We start from the raw sequence: 15481 nt of genomic DNA, 5'->3' as shown, positions 1-15481 counted from the left end.
ATCCTTCCAAGCGCTTGGTCTGTGATCCTGACGCAGAAGGAATTTGAAACGCTGGCCGCCGTAGATCACAGCCAACGTTTACAGAAAGGCATTGAGACCAAGATCACTAAAGATTACTAAAGCTAAGTTTGAAAGCTTTTTGTTACTAAATCATTGATATTAAACACCGATGATGAGGAAGTCCAACTCCGACTAAACTATTTGTTTTAGTACAATAGGAGTTTGCTTGAGGCTTTTTTCTCCATATACACACATGTGCCATACTTAATTAGAACCCTGCTTTCATTTGATGTTTCAATTTAACCTGTACAGTGGTTCATTCCCTAATATGATTTCTGAATCTCTTCCTGTCCCTGCCATATAGCATCTAAAAAATAGCATTGCAATATTGCTGTTAGACATGCTCTAAGTCTCATTTAAGGGGCATGTTTAGTAAAATGCATTATTTATTTAGATTTTGCTCATACCTTTTTCAATAGTAGACCAAGGTGAGTTACTTTGGGTATTTCTCTGGCCTGGAGGGGAATCTAATTTTGTATTTGAGGCAAGGGAGGGTTAAGTAACTTGCCCAAGATCACAAGGAGTAGCAGCAGGATTTGAACCAGCCACCTCTGGATGTCAAGACTGGTGCTCTAACCACTAGGCCACTCCTCGTGTACTAAAGGCTACTGTACTCTAAAATAGCCAATGTGGCAAAAGTTCTGTGCTAACTGCTTAGCGCGAGATGGGGTGGAAAGTAATAGGAAAGGGAATAGGATTTGATAAACTGCCTTTCTGTGGTTACAATCAAAGCAGTTTACATATTATATACAGGTATTTATTTTGTACCTGGGGCAACAGAGCGTTAAATGACTTGCCAGAGTCACAAGGAGCTACAGTGAGAATCAAATCCAGTTCCCCTGGTCCTCAGGCAATGGAGCATGACAGAAAATTGGTCATTGTAATTAATGCAGGGTAATTACCATGTGTTGTCAAATTTGTAGTTACCGTGGGTGCACTTGACGTCACCTCAAGGGGTGATATTAGGTGCATCTAATCACACAACATCAATGGGTGGTAGGAAACTTGGCTATTTCAAAAATATTTGTTGATCTAAACTTTTGATATGCGATTTTTTACTTAGGTTTTTATTATTTTCTTATCTTTTATATTGTGTTTTATTTCATGTTGTTATTTTTTAAATGTTGTGACCCGCTCTGGAGGTTGAGTGGGATATAAGTGTTTGGATTAAATTAAATTAAATTGTTTTTATGGTCACTGCAGGGGAAATGCTGGACATGCCCTCAACAGTTACCAGACAACCTTTTCAATTACTGCATACTAGTTTATGCAGCTACCCATGTTAAATGCAAAATATTACATTAAACAGGCTCCTGATTGCTAACCTTTAAAGCATGCACGTTAGTGCACAAAATCATTCACGGTGAAGCCCCTGCATACATGTCTGACTTGGTAGACTTGCCACCCAGAAATACCAAAAAATCATCCAGGACTTTCCTCAACCTCCACTTCCCAAAGTGCAAAGGCATAAAGTATAAAGCACTACACGCATCAACCTTCACCTACAAGAGCACGCAACTCTGGAACGCACTGCCACGCGGCCTGAGAGCGGTCTATGAGTTGACAGACTTCCGCAAACGATTAAAGACCTATCTCTTTGAAAAAACATACCGCAAGGATTAAAACATATAAATCCCATATACGTCATAATGATGCCTCAAGACATTATCTCACGTACTCCACTTCCCCGAACTCTCTCCCACTCAACAATCTACCCACAAATAAAAACTGTCTACCCATCACTCTCTTGCTATTATTCGATCACCGTAGTAATTCCCCAACGTCATATCCTATAGTTTCTACGCCCCAAAGGTGACCGATATAACTCTGTCTTCCTTAACTATTCACAATGTAACCATAATCGTAATGTAACCAACTGTATTTCCATTATTTACAATGTATTGTAAGCCACACTGAGCCCGCAAATAGGTGGGAAAATGTGGGATACAAATGCAACTAAATAAATATAAATAAGAGGCAATAGACCAAAGGATAATGTGAGGTCAGATGACTGGCTGCTCACCCTGATGCTGTTAACTATTGCAGCAGATTTGCTTTCTGCAGCCTCAGGGTTTCCTATCAGATAGTCCCATGCACAGAACAACCTCCAGCAGAAAGTGTAATTCTCATCCGATGCACTCGCAAGACTCAGTCTTGAGTTCTTTGCCATTCTGAAAAAAAGAAAAGTCAAGTTGAAAACTTTTTTAGAGGAATGAAATGCAAAAGAATATGAATGTAAATTTAATTTGATTTATGTTGGTAACCAGACAGTGTAGAAACCGGGTTGCTAGTAAGGAGAGAGCCCTTCAAACGTTGTCCATATTCACTCAACTACATAAGGATCTTCTGTTCACCTCTAGGAACCTACTTAGGAATATATTTATTCCTGCCTGAAGCTGGGACAAGTTTGATGCTGAGCTCTGCTGCTGTCCTGGAGCTCCTATCATTTTAAAGATGCTGGGAGAGGGATGTGGAAATCATTTTTTACTCTGTCATGTTATCTCACAAAAATGTTAAAGCCCTGTTCTGTATTTAAACACTTAAGTTTCCCAGACCAAATTGTTTTTTAAATGGTTTGTGTTGCTGTTCCAACGGTAGATTGAGTCATAAATTTTTAAAAGACCACTTTGGCCTACCCTGATGTTAACATTACCCTATACAACATTCAGCTCACGTTTCTTATCCTACTGAAAGCTTGTTCCCCTTTCGGTCACAACATTATGCTCTCTCTTTCTCATATTCATTATTTTAGGCATCACACTGCATTCCTAATCACACATAACACACATCCATGATAGTATGGCGATCAGGATTGTGTTTGAAATCAAAAGACAGATGCAGTACTGGCATACTCTCCTGCTATATTAGCAATCCAGAACCAGATGTGCCTTTAAGTCAGAGTTGATTCCTGGCAATCACACAGTGAGGGATCTCCCTCTTGGTTTTCCTGGAATGATATAGGAATGGTTTGGCATTGTCTTGTCCTGAAGCATGGAGGCTTAAGTGACTTGCCCAAGGCCACATGGGATTTGAACCGGTTCCCAGCCCATTGCTACTCTTAAGCTACTCTTCCACTCCTACATTAGCAAAAAGCAGGGCCGCCGAGAGAGTGGGCCGGGCCCGGAGCAATGCTGCCCCCGCTGCCCCACCCACCTGCCCCCCTCCGTCCACCACCGGGCCAGGCCCCCCTGAATTCAAATCATAGCGTCTCACCTCAACCTCGCTCCATGTGAAAAAAGCACAGCAGTGGCAGTCTGCAGATCATAAGTACATAAGTAATGCCACACTGGGAAAAGACCAAGGGTCCATTGAGCCCAGCATCCTGTCCCCAACAGCAGCCAATCCAGGCCAAGGGCACCTGGCAAGCTTCCCAAATGTACAAACATTCTATGCATGTTATTCCTGGAATTGTGGATTTTTCCCAAGTCCATATAGTAGTGGTTTATGGACTTCTCCTTTAGGAAACTGTCTAACCCCTTTTTAAACTCTGCAAAGCTAACCCCCGTCAGATGAGGGTGGAACACAGGGAGGGAAGGCCCGAAGGGAGGCGATCTGCAGACTGCCGCTGCTGCACTTCTTTCACATGGAGCGAGGTCGAGGTGAGGCGCTATGATTTGAATTCAGGGGGGCCCGGCCCGGTGGTGGATGGAGGGGGGGCGGGTGGAGGGGACTGCGGCACCAGGACCCCCTTGGAGGCCCAGGCCCGGGGAATATTGTCCCCCTTGCCCCCCCTCTAGGCAGCCCTGGCAAAAGCAGTTATTTTATATTATATTAAGATTATATTTCTGATTTCTGATTATATTAAGATGGTTAGTTTAGAGTAGGGATGCTCAATGTCGGTCTACGAGGTCCGCAACCCAGTTGGATTGTCAGGATTTCCCCTGTGAATATGCATGAGATCTATTTGCATGAACTGCCGCCACTGTATGCAAATAGATATTTTACATATTCATTGGGGAAATTCTGAAACCCCGACTGGGTTGCAGACCTCAAGGACTGACATTGAACACCCCTGATTTAGTGTATCTCCTTGTGTAAATAGCGGCATTATATATATATATATATACATGATATGATATCTTAACTGGATAGTGCAGCTGAAAATTTATTTATTTGTTACATTTGTATCCCACATTTTCCCACCTATTTGTAGGCTCAATGTGGCTTACATAGTACCGGAGAGGCGTTTGCAGACTCCGGTGTAAACAAATACAAAGTGATATTGTGGTTAGATAAAGTTCATGTGGCACAGCCACATTATGGAATCGTACAACGGAAGAGCTGTGTTATGTCCATTACATACTTTAGTTTTGTTGTGTTGCAGAGACCAGGCATTTATGTTGGATTTATAGGGTATGCCTGTTTAAACAGTGAGTGTTGGAGAACCTGCTGATCACCCTTGCAACTGTATCAACTGTAACCATTTAGTGCCAAACTAAAAACCGGCTATTTTTTTTTTTTGGAGGGGGGGGGGGGTCTGGGGATGGAGTCGCCACTTGGCTAGTTTTTCTTTTACTTATTTCATTATAAAGTTATATTCTGATAGTTTTGCTTCTTTACTGGATAATCTGCCCCTCACATTGTTGGCTTTAGTTATAGTGACTGGATGATTTTCTTGATTCTGTTCTTATGTGATGATTGCTTAACTTTAACAGTACTTTCTTGTAATTAGGGGTCTTTTTACTATGGCACACTAACAGATTTAGTATGCGCTAATGATTAGCATGCATTAAATGATAGGATGCCCATAGGAATATAACGGGTTTCTTATCATTTAGCATGTGCTAATCATTAGCAAGCACTAAATCTGTCAGCATGCCAAAGTAAAAAGGACCCCTTAGTTGCTAAACTTCATAAATGTAAAACAAAATGTAAAAATTGCCAAAAAGGTGAACTTGCCAGATTCTCTTCAAATTATTCACAAAGCCCATTCTTAGCTATCATTATTCCCTAAGCATACTAATAGCCCTGGATGACCCAAAACCCTTACTAAATACCTCAACAAAAATAGATTTTTGCATATATGTATCATTAAATTAAAAAGATAGAGTATTACTTTCTCAAAAGGATGATGAAGCTGTAAGCAAACACTGCCATGCCAACAAGGAAATATGCCAGGGGCAGTCGATACCCCGCTCTGCCAATCTTCCTGTCCCTGCCATAGTATCCGTAAAACAAGACAGAGTACTGGAGGTAGCCCTGCAAAAAATAAACGCTGGGTCATGAAAGATAGTTTTTAGCAATAGCAAAAGTCTGTATAATAGATGAAAAAATGTTGAGAATATGAGGAAGGAAGTTCTTGCCCCAAGTGACCAGATAGTGTCGAGGTCCTGTGCTGATGGAAAGTCCTTCTCAGGAATGGTCTTGCTGATTGTGCTTCCAAAAGCTGCTCCTGCAAGAAGCTGATAAGACGAAAAAGTAGAGATTTAATGACAGAGAGAGGCAAAAATACATTTTTGTGACAATATTACTGTTGCATTTCCATTTCAAAATCTGTGCTTTAACCAACAAGATTGTGTACGGAGAAGCCCCAGCTTACATGTTCAGCCTGGTTGACCTCCCTTGCAGGAATTCCATGAAGTCTTCTCGTACCTATCTCACTCTCCACTACCCTAGCTGCAGGAATTTGAGATACAAATTGCTCTTCAGCTCCTCCTTTTGCTTTGCGAGCCCTCGTTACTGGAATGGTCTACCATCTACTTTAAAGGAGACTGCCGACCACAATCTGTTCAAGAAGTCCCTTAAGACTTATCTATGTGATCAATCGTACTCTTCTGTTATCTAACTTCCTACTGACTCTCATTTGTGTCTCCTGTTGTTTGCTCCCCTCCCTTGATGTTCCTTAATCTCTGCCTCGACCTTGAATTTGTATGATGTTCTTTTCAACCTAACCTGGCCTCCTTCTCCTCCTTCCCTGCGATCAATGAAGAGGAAAAATTCCTCATTTTTAGGTATAACTTGTCTGGAATGTTTTTACGTTTGGGGAGCGTGCCAGGTGCCCTTGACCTGGATTGGCCACTGTCGGTGACAGGATGCTGGGCTAGATGGACCTTTGGTCTTTCCCAGTATGGCACTACTTATGTACTTATGTACTTATGACACTGCTCACCTTCTTTCTTCCTCTAAGTACACCACCTGTTCCTCTGATCCCATTCCCACCAATCTGCTTAACAACATCTCTCCTACAGTTATCCCCTCAATCTGTCACATCATCAACCTCTCTCTCTCCACTGCTACTGTCCCTGACACCTTCAAGCATGCTGTAGTCACACCACTTCTCAAAAAACCTTCACTTGACCCCACCTGTCCCTCCAACTACCGCCCCACCTCTCTTCTACCCTTCCTCTCCAAATTACTTGAACGCGCTGTCCAAAGCCGCTGCCTTGATTTCCTCTCCTCTCAGGCCGTCCTCGATCCGCTTCAATCCGGCTTTCGCCCACTACACTCGACAGAAACAGCACTCTCTAAAGTCTGCAATGACCTGTTCCTTGCAAAATCCAAAGGTCACTATTCCATCCTCATCCTCCTTGACCTATCGGCCGCCTTTGACACCGTTAATCATAATTTACTTCTTGACACACTGTCCTCATTCGGGTTCCAGGGCTCCGTCCTCTCCTGGTTCTCTTCGTACCTTTCCTAACGCACCTTCAGAGTATTTTCTAATGGCTCTTCTTCCACCCCCATCCCGCTCTCTGTTGGGGTTCCTCAAGGATCTGTCCTTGGACCGCTTCTTTTCTCGATCTACACCTCCTCCCTGGGCTCGCTGATCTCATCACATGGTTTCCAGTACCATCTCTATGCTGATGACACTCAGCTTTATCTTTCCACTCCCGACATCACAGTCGAAACCCAGGCCAAAGTTTCGGCCTGCCTCTCAGACATCGCTGCCTGGATGTCCAACCGGCATCTGAAACTGAACATGGCAAAGACCGAGCTCCTTGTCTTTCCACCCAAACCCTCTTCTCCTCTACCCCCACTTTACGTCTCTGTTGACAATGCCCTCATCCTCCCCGTCTCTTCAGCCCGCAATCTCGGAGTTATCTTTGACTCCTCCCCTTCTCTGCCCATATCCAGCAGACAGCTAAGACCTGTCGCTTCTTCCTCTATAATATTAGCAAAATTCGCCCATTCCTCTCTGAACAGACCACCCGAACCCTCGTCCACTCGCTCGTTACCTCTCGTCTTGACTATTGCAACCTTCTTCTCGCTGGCCTCCCGCTTAGCCATCTATCCCCCCTTCAATCTGTCCAAAATTCCGCTGCACGTCTTATCTACCGCGTGAACCGATACTCTCATATCACCCCTCTCCTGAAGTCGCTTCACTGGCTCCCGATCCGCTACCGTATACAGTTCAAGCTTCTCCTATTGACCTTCAAGTGCACTCAAACTGCAGCCTCCTCTCCCCGTATGTTCACACCCGCAACCTCTGCTCTCAGGACAAATCACTTCTATCTGTACCCTACTCTACCACCGCTAACTCCAGACTCCGCCTCTTCTGCCTTGCATCACCTTATGCCTGGAACAGACTTCCCGAGCCCATACGCCATGCGCCCTCCCTGCCCATCTTCAAGTCCTTACTCAAAGCCCATCTCTTCTCCCTTGCTTTTGGCGCCTAACCACCTTCCCCATTCATGTTACCTACACTGACTACATAGTTGTAACCTTTAGATTGTAAGCTATCTACACTGACCACATAAGTTGTAAGTTACCTACACTGACAACATAGTTTGTAACCTTTAGATTGTAAGCTCTCTTGAGCAGGGACTGTCCTTCTCCATGCTAAACTTGTACAGCGCTGCGTAACCCTGGCAGCGCTATAGAAATGCTAAGTAGTAGTAGTAGTAGTAGTCATAAATGTTGTGAGCCACATAGAGCCTGCCATGGTGGGAATCTGTGGGATATAAATGTTCTAAATAAATAAATAACACTATTTTTTAGACATATTAATAGGACATTGTGAAGAATTGTGTAAGCAGGAGCATCCCAAGCCTATCCGTGGATGCACCCATGTATGAGGAAATGAGAGAGCCAAGGAACAAGCATTTTGATATTTTGAAGAATACAGTTAATAGTGATCCCTTAAATAAAAAAGTGTTTCTTTGCACAGGATATTATTACAGTGATTTTAAACAGACCCTTATCCACACATGATGTATCAACCTAGAAGTAACTCAGATTGCTATGGGCAATATTCCTTTGTTTTGTAAGATTTTAGAATCACTGGAGTCTATACTACTTTGTTAAACTATATTTCACATATGTAATATAACATATAATGGGGATCATTTTTGAAACAGAAAAACATCCAAAAAGCAGCAGATGGACTTAATTTTTGTCCAAAATGTCCAAATTGCTATTTTTGAAACCCATTTAAAGATGTTTTTCTATGCAGTTCATTTGCAGTGCATTCAAATCACAAGTGGGTGGGTCGGGGGTGGGACATGGGCATTCCCAAAACTTGGACGTTTTTCTGCCATAATGGAACAAAACCAAAACATCCAGGGCTAAAACAGTTTGGTCTACACCTGATTCAATCATGACTAAGTCACAAAAATGTGCTCTAAATGACCAGATGACCCCCCCTTACTCCCCCAGTGGTCACTGATCCCCCCCACCCCATGATGTGAAAGAAACAATATATACCAGTCTCTATAACAGCTTAAGATGTTATGGCCATTCCTAATAGAGCAGCAAGCTGGTTCCTGGAGTAACCTAGAGGTCGGTGCAATGCATTGTAGAGAAGGGGACCCAGACCTTTATCCCACTCTATTACACTTGTGGTGGAAAGTGTGAGCTCTCCAAAACCCATTAAAAACCTACTGTATCCACATATTGGTGAGAACTGCAGACATAAGGGCTATGGTGTATAATTGGGTACAGTAGGTTTTTGGTAAGTTTTGGAGTATAGGACCACCTACGCATCCACCTTCTCCTATATTAGCGCTCATTTGTGGAATGGTCTACCTAAATTGGTCAAACGTACCCCCGATCACCCGACCTTCAAAAAGCGCCTCAAGACCTTGTTATTTGGAGACGCTTACGTTCCAAACCCGCCTGGCATCTCTTACTTCTGAACTGTAACTGTCATAGCGGCATTTTGATCACCACTACTCTTTCTCCTTTTCCCTCCTTTGCTATTACCCTTTCTCTCTTTCACTCCTTTGCAATTGATTGTTTTGTTTGCTGAATTGTTGTATGTTTTTGTAAACTGTTGTAAGCCACATTGAGCCTGCCCGTGGGTGGGAAAATTGTGGGATATAAATGTTATAAATAAATAAATATTGGTGAGAACTACAGACAAAAGGGCTATGGTGTATAATTGGGTACAGTAGGTTTTTGGTAGGTTTTGAAGGGCTCCCTGTACAGTATAAGGGGGTAATGGTGAGATGTGTACCTGGAATCTTTTATATGAAGTCCACTGCAGTGCCCTCTAGGGTGCCCCACTGCTCTGCTGGGAAGTCTGTGTGGCCAGTCTACTAAGAATGCTGGCCCATGGCTTGTTTTGTGTATTTTCCCTTGGACGTCTTTTTTTTTTTTTTTTTTTGCAAGAATGGTCACAAAAGAAAAACGCACTGAGCACAAAATGTCTACAAAACATCTAGGAAATAGCTATTTTCAAAACAAAAAGATAGATGTTTTTCTGGTTTGAAAATCGCTAGGTTCGCCACTTAATTTTTAGACGTTTTCAGCAAAACGTCCAAAATCGAATTTAGACATCATATCGAAAATGCCCCTATGCTAGTTATTGGAATAGTATATACTCTTATATTTAGTTTCATAGAAATATATTTTACAAGATTTGCAGACAGATTGTACCTAGCAGGAGGATGCAATGCTGCTGATGTTGTTATGCTCTGCAGAAGAAGAAAAAACAAGACACCTAACAGGTTTTTTTTAAATTAAGAAAGAAAATAGCAAGTTGCTCCCATTTTTTTATATATAGTTCTATCCCCCTTTTCTTGTATTAGAAAAGTCTTTCAAGATCACGATGGGAGTGTTTCTCTGTTGACAATGTAAAGCAAATGCTATCTTACCTCTGGTAATACAACAAAAGCTCCCGTCATAATGGTGAGGACAATGTTGATTCCAAATAACCATCTTAAGAAGATGAAGTAGGATGCCACACCTGACCCAAAGTGACCTTAAGCCAGAGGTAACAGTCAGTTATCTTGTGTTACTCTGCCACATGCACTAACACATTTTAGAAGCTCTGATTACTCACTTTTGCACTTCATTACAATACGGAATGTTTCATTTGAAACTTCATTTCATAGTTCAGTTCAGAACAATTGCCATTGGAGCACACACAAAGGTGGCTATTTTAGAAGTCTTATTCACAATTTGGATGTGCATAAACTGTTGTAGATGTGTATATCACATAAAATGTTTAAATCTCAATTTTAACATAGGAACAACCAAAATGGTTCAGACCAATGGTCCATTTCTAGGAGGTTGGATAAATGCTGGTTGTTCACAGGACTGTTCACCGACATACGGCATGTTTCGCAAATAGCTGCGTCAGGGTTCAATCCACTGCAATTTCAAACACAAATATCTAAAATTGAGTCAAGATTGATTTTGAGACATGTTTGGGTGAGTCATTGTGGAGCAAGATATTATATTTTTTGATTTTTATTTTGGAGACATACTGATATTTATGTTTGAAATTGCAGTGGACTGAACCCTGACGCAGCTATTTGCAAAACATGCCACACGTTGGCAAATGGTCCTGTGAACAACCAATACAAAAAAACAGAAGAAACCAGTCTTTGCAGAAACCAGATAAAAAACAAAAACAGAAAAGATGACTAAAATTGAAAATGAAAAAAGACGACCTTACAAAAATCAATTTTAAAAAGTTTATTGATTTTAAAAAATATTAAAAAGGGAAGGTGATTGAGACTCGACAAGCTGTGTTTCGGCCTATCAGGCCTGCATCAGGAGTCTTTAGACGCAAGACGCTGACCGGAGCTTAATTCATTGCTACAGCTTTAGCTATACCTTTAATGAGATAAGTTCTCACGAGAAATCTGAAGAATAGACCGAGCAGAAGCTTCGGCTCAAGTTTTTCAATTTAATCAATCGTGAATGAAAACAAGATTTTCTGTATGGTGAAAAGACTCCTGATGCAGCCCACCTCTTTAACATTGCTTTTGACTCGTAACCACTCGCCTCCACCTACCCTCCTCTCTTCCTTCCCGTTCACATTAATTGATTTGATTTGCTTACTTTATTTATTTTTTGTCTATTAGATTGTAAGCTCTTTGAGCAGGGACTGTCTTTCTTCTATGTTTGTGCAGCGCTGCGTATGCCTTGTAGCGCTATAGAAATGCTAAATAGTAGTAGTAGTAGTAGCCTGATAGGCCGAAACACATCTGTGTCGAGTCTCAATCACCTTCCTTTTTAAATATTTTTTAAAATCAATAAACTTTTTTAAATTGATTTTTGTAAGGTCATCTTTTTTCATTTTCAATTTTAGTCGTCTTACCTGTGAACAACCACCATTTAAAGCTAAGTAACATTCATAATTTGTTGAACTGGACTGAAATTTTAAATACATAGAGAAAATATTTAACAAAAATGTTTGATTAAAGAAAAATTGGACCAATGAAGACTTGAGCGAGTCAAGAGCATTTATTTAGCTCTTGTGAAGTACATTATTGCTGAGGTCCTATATACAAAGAAATTAAAGTAATGTTAATCCTTTGCTCTAATGTGAATGAGATTGAAGATATTGATGCTGGGTATTTGTTTGAGATATTAGAGATTTATCGCCGCTTCAAGATTTATCGCAAGTACTGGCCATGTAATTTAAATTATAAATACATGCATATTGCAAAGAGGTGTGGTCTAGTTGTGTTCTGAGTGAAACAAGGGTGGGGCTAAAAGATACACACACATTCCCCATTTGTTTTTGTTACATTTGTACCCTGAGCTTTCCCACTCATGGCAGGCTCAATGCAGCTTACATGGGGCAATGGAGGGTTAAGTGACTTGCCCAGAGTCACAAGGAGCTGCCTGTGCCTGAAGTGGGAATCAAACTCAGTTCCTCAGGACCAAAGTCCACCACCCTTACCACTAGGCCAGTCCTCCACTACAAAACATGGAAATGCATGTTTATGTCTGCCAAGGTAAATATCAGAATTTACAGCTGCTCCCGGGAACATCTAGGTTATATAAAGATGCTCATTTTATATAGCGCTCTACTGGAGATATTAGAGGAGGTTGCCCCCTTAATCTCCCAGAGTCCCTCTCCCTCTGAGAGCAATATTGGGCTCTGTGACAGCTTAGGGAAGCACAGCCATGTAGGGGCCGATTTTCAAAATTATTTAAACGGCCAGGAGAAACTGAATTGAGACCAGATATTCAATGTTGGGCCATGTCTGGCCTCTGCTATTGAATATCCAGGTAAGGGTAGTCACTTGGAAGTTAATTGGACACTGGCCGATATTCAGACTGATGCCTAGTTAGCCCAGCAAATAAGTTTGGAAGCCTTTTTGTTTTCCTAACTTTATGTACTTATTTAGGGCTCCTTTTTTTTTATTGATTATTATTATATTTTGCAACTCAAACAGAGATGATACAGAAATTTATAATTAACTCAAACCAATTATCTCCACTAACATTAAGATGAAATTTGCTTAAATCTTTCGACCTTTATAATTAGGCAAAATAGATCCAAGAAAAAGAAAAAAAGAATAATACTATTAAAGTATACTTTAAAGAAATCAACACAGGAGGTACTGCTGACCTATCTCTGCTTCCATACAGTGTGCATTCTGTTAATTAACATTCACATTCACATTCTCTTCTTCTTTAGAAAGCAAAAACTCTTCTAATTGCTTAAGATCAAAAAATTGAAACTGCTTAGTTTGAAATAACACTCGGCATATACAAGGAAATTTAAGTAAGAAATTGGCCCCTAAAGCCAAAGTCCTCTGGCGCATAGCCAAAAAGGCCTTACACCTCTTCTGCGTTTCTCTAGATAAATCTGGATATATTCTTATTTTGGATCCTAGGAACAGAGAGTCTATACAGGCTTATTTTCGAAAGAAAAGGGCGCTCATCTTTCGACACAAATCGGGAGACGGGCATCCTTCTCTCAGGGTCGCCCAAACCAGCATAATCAAAAGCCAATTTTGGGCATCCCTAATTGCGTCCCGTCGCGGGGATGACCAAAGTTCCCGGGGGCTTGTCGGAGGCATAGTGAAGGCGAGACTGGGGCATGCCTAACAGATGGGTGTCCTCAAGCGATAATGGAAAAAAGAAGGGTGTCCCTGACAAACACTTGGCCAACTTTACTTGGTCATTTTTTTTACGACCAAGCCACAAAAATGTGCCCTAAATGACCAGATGATCACCAGAAGGAATCAGGGATTACCTCCCCCTACTCCCCCAGTGGTCACTAACCACCTCCCACCCCCAAAAAAACAACTTGAAAAACTTTTGTCTTTTTTAGAGTATGGGTGAAGGATGTCCTTTGCTATGTCTCTGTCCCTGCAATGGCAGTTGAGGATGTCTAAAATGTGGATGTTGTCCATGCCTTTGCTTTGCCTCTGACACCCCCTTTATTTATTTATTTATTTGGATTTTGGATCACAAGTAGCAGCAGTGGGATTTGAACTGGCCACCTCTGGATTAAAAGACCAGTGCTCTAACCACTAGGCCACTCCTTCACTCCACCCCCTTGAAATTTGGCCGTCCCTGGGGGGGGGGGCAGTGTGCAGGTCCCTGGGGGGGGGGGAGGTATGTGTGTGTCAGCAGAGGCATAACTAAGGTGTGGACATCCTTCTTTCAAACATTTTGGATGTCCTCTACTGCCCTCCCCACCACAGGGACAGCCAAATTTCAAGGGACTGGAGTGGAGGAGTGGCCTAGCAATGATATTCAGTTTGTTAACCAGTTAAGGGCCCCTTTTACCAAGCTGCGGTAAAAGGGGGCCTCGGCACATGTGTAAGACACATGCCAATGCCAGCGCCGGCCCCCTTTTGCTGCAGCTTGGTAAAAGGGGCCCTTAACTGGTTAACAGACTGAATATCATTGCTATCAAGTTAAATGCCAGCTCCACCCAAGTTCCACCACCAGACCACACTGACACTAACTGGGCAGTGCCTGGGTGGTCACATGAAATATTCAGCAGCACTACCTGATTAACTGCTGCTGAATATTGCCAGATGACCAGCTCAGCAGGGTTTAACTGGTTAAACTTTTTGAACCTCGACCCCTAACTTGCCCAGTTGTAAGACATTCTAAATGTTGAAAAATCAGTTCTTCCTCCAATCCATGCATCACTTTACTTGGTTTGATTCTATTCGTCGTTACTGCACAGTCTCCTGTGTGCAGGTACTTACTTTCTATTTTCTTTATTCTCATTTCCCATGGAATGAAGAGAACCACAAAGTTATACACTAGTCGTAGAAATTTCTTCCAGAGCTGAAAGAAAAAGTGCTGCGTATTAGGGATGGCACAATTCCCAATTTCTCAAGTGTACAACTCAGGGAAAATGTCTTAATCTTGGCAACCTGGGATGAAATTTAACATCTGAAAAGTAATCCTAAATTACTGTTAAAAAAATCAGGTCAATATTCAGCCAGGGTGGTCAGTAGTCAGTGGTTAAAAACAAATGTTGTCCATGCAGTTGAATTAAATCTGGATATTCAGTGCTGGTATCTAGATAGTGGCTGCCGCTGAATATCCAGATTCAATGCTGACTACAGAAACTATCCAGATAGTGGAGATATTAATTAATAGTGGAGATATAAATAAATAAATTAATTAGTTATTTAGTATTATTCGCTATACTGTCCATTGTTTAGGGCCATCAGGGCAGTTCACATAATTGATACAAAAACAGCAAAAATGATTCACAAATAATAAAGTAATAAAATATTTATTTATTTATTTGCTGCATTTGAATGGTTATGTTATAAAAACATAACAAGAGAAACATAAGGAGAAGTTGTATAGAGCAACAATTTAAACCGGTAACTCATGATAGCTGTAACACAAAAGGGATTAACACAAAAACAGTAACACTATTGGGCTCATTTTCAAAAGAGAAGGACGCCCATCTTTTGACATAAATGGGAAGATAGGCGTCCTTCTCACAGGGTCGTCCAATTTGGTATAATCGAAAGCTGATTTTGGACATCCCCAACTGCACTCCATCGCAGAGACGGCCAAAGTTCAAGCAGGCATATCGGAGGCATAGCGAAGGTGAGACTTGGGCGTGCCTAACACTAGGATGTCCTTGGCCCATAATCGAAAGAAACAAGGACATCCATGATGAACATTTGGACGACTTTACCTGGTCGTGTTTTTCTTACGACCAAGGCACAAAAAGGTGCCCAAAATGACCAGATGACCACCGGAGAGAATCAAGGATGACCAAAAATCAGAAACGACCAAGTCTAGGGAAGAC

General features: G+C 41.6%; 1 protein-coding gene across 1 annotated transcript in view; it reads right to left on the bottom strand.

Moving 5' to 3' along the window:
* TMC3 (transmembrane channel like 3) overlaps window positions 1-15481 on the bottom strand; it is an 86406-nt gene that overhangs the window by 51527 nt on the left and 19398 nt on the right. The window contains exons 4-8 of the mRNA XM_030192011.1: window positions 14412-14493; window positions 10095-10201; window positions 5364-5462; window positions 5117-5259; window positions 2084-2231 (exon numbers count right to left, since the gene is read on the bottom strand). Coding sequence (XP_030047871.1) covers window positions 2084-2231; window positions 5117-5259; window positions 5364-5462; window positions 10095-10201; window positions 14412-14493 — 579 coding nt within the window. The remainder of the gene's footprint in view (window positions 1-2083; window positions 2232-5116; window positions 5260-5363; window positions 5463-10094; window positions 10202-14411; window positions 14494-15481) is intronic.

The sequence above is a fragment of the Microcaecilia unicolor genome, chromosome 1 (genome assembly GCF_901765095.1).
Source record: "Microcaecilia unicolor chromosome 1, aMicUni1.1, whole genome shotgun sequence".
Taxonomy (NCBI): Eukaryota; Metazoa; Chordata; class Amphibia; order Gymnophiona; family Siphonopidae; genus Microcaecilia; species Microcaecilia unicolor.
The sequence above is the reverse complement of the archived record's forward strand: the minus strand, read 5'-3'. Positions and strand labels throughout refer to the sequence as shown.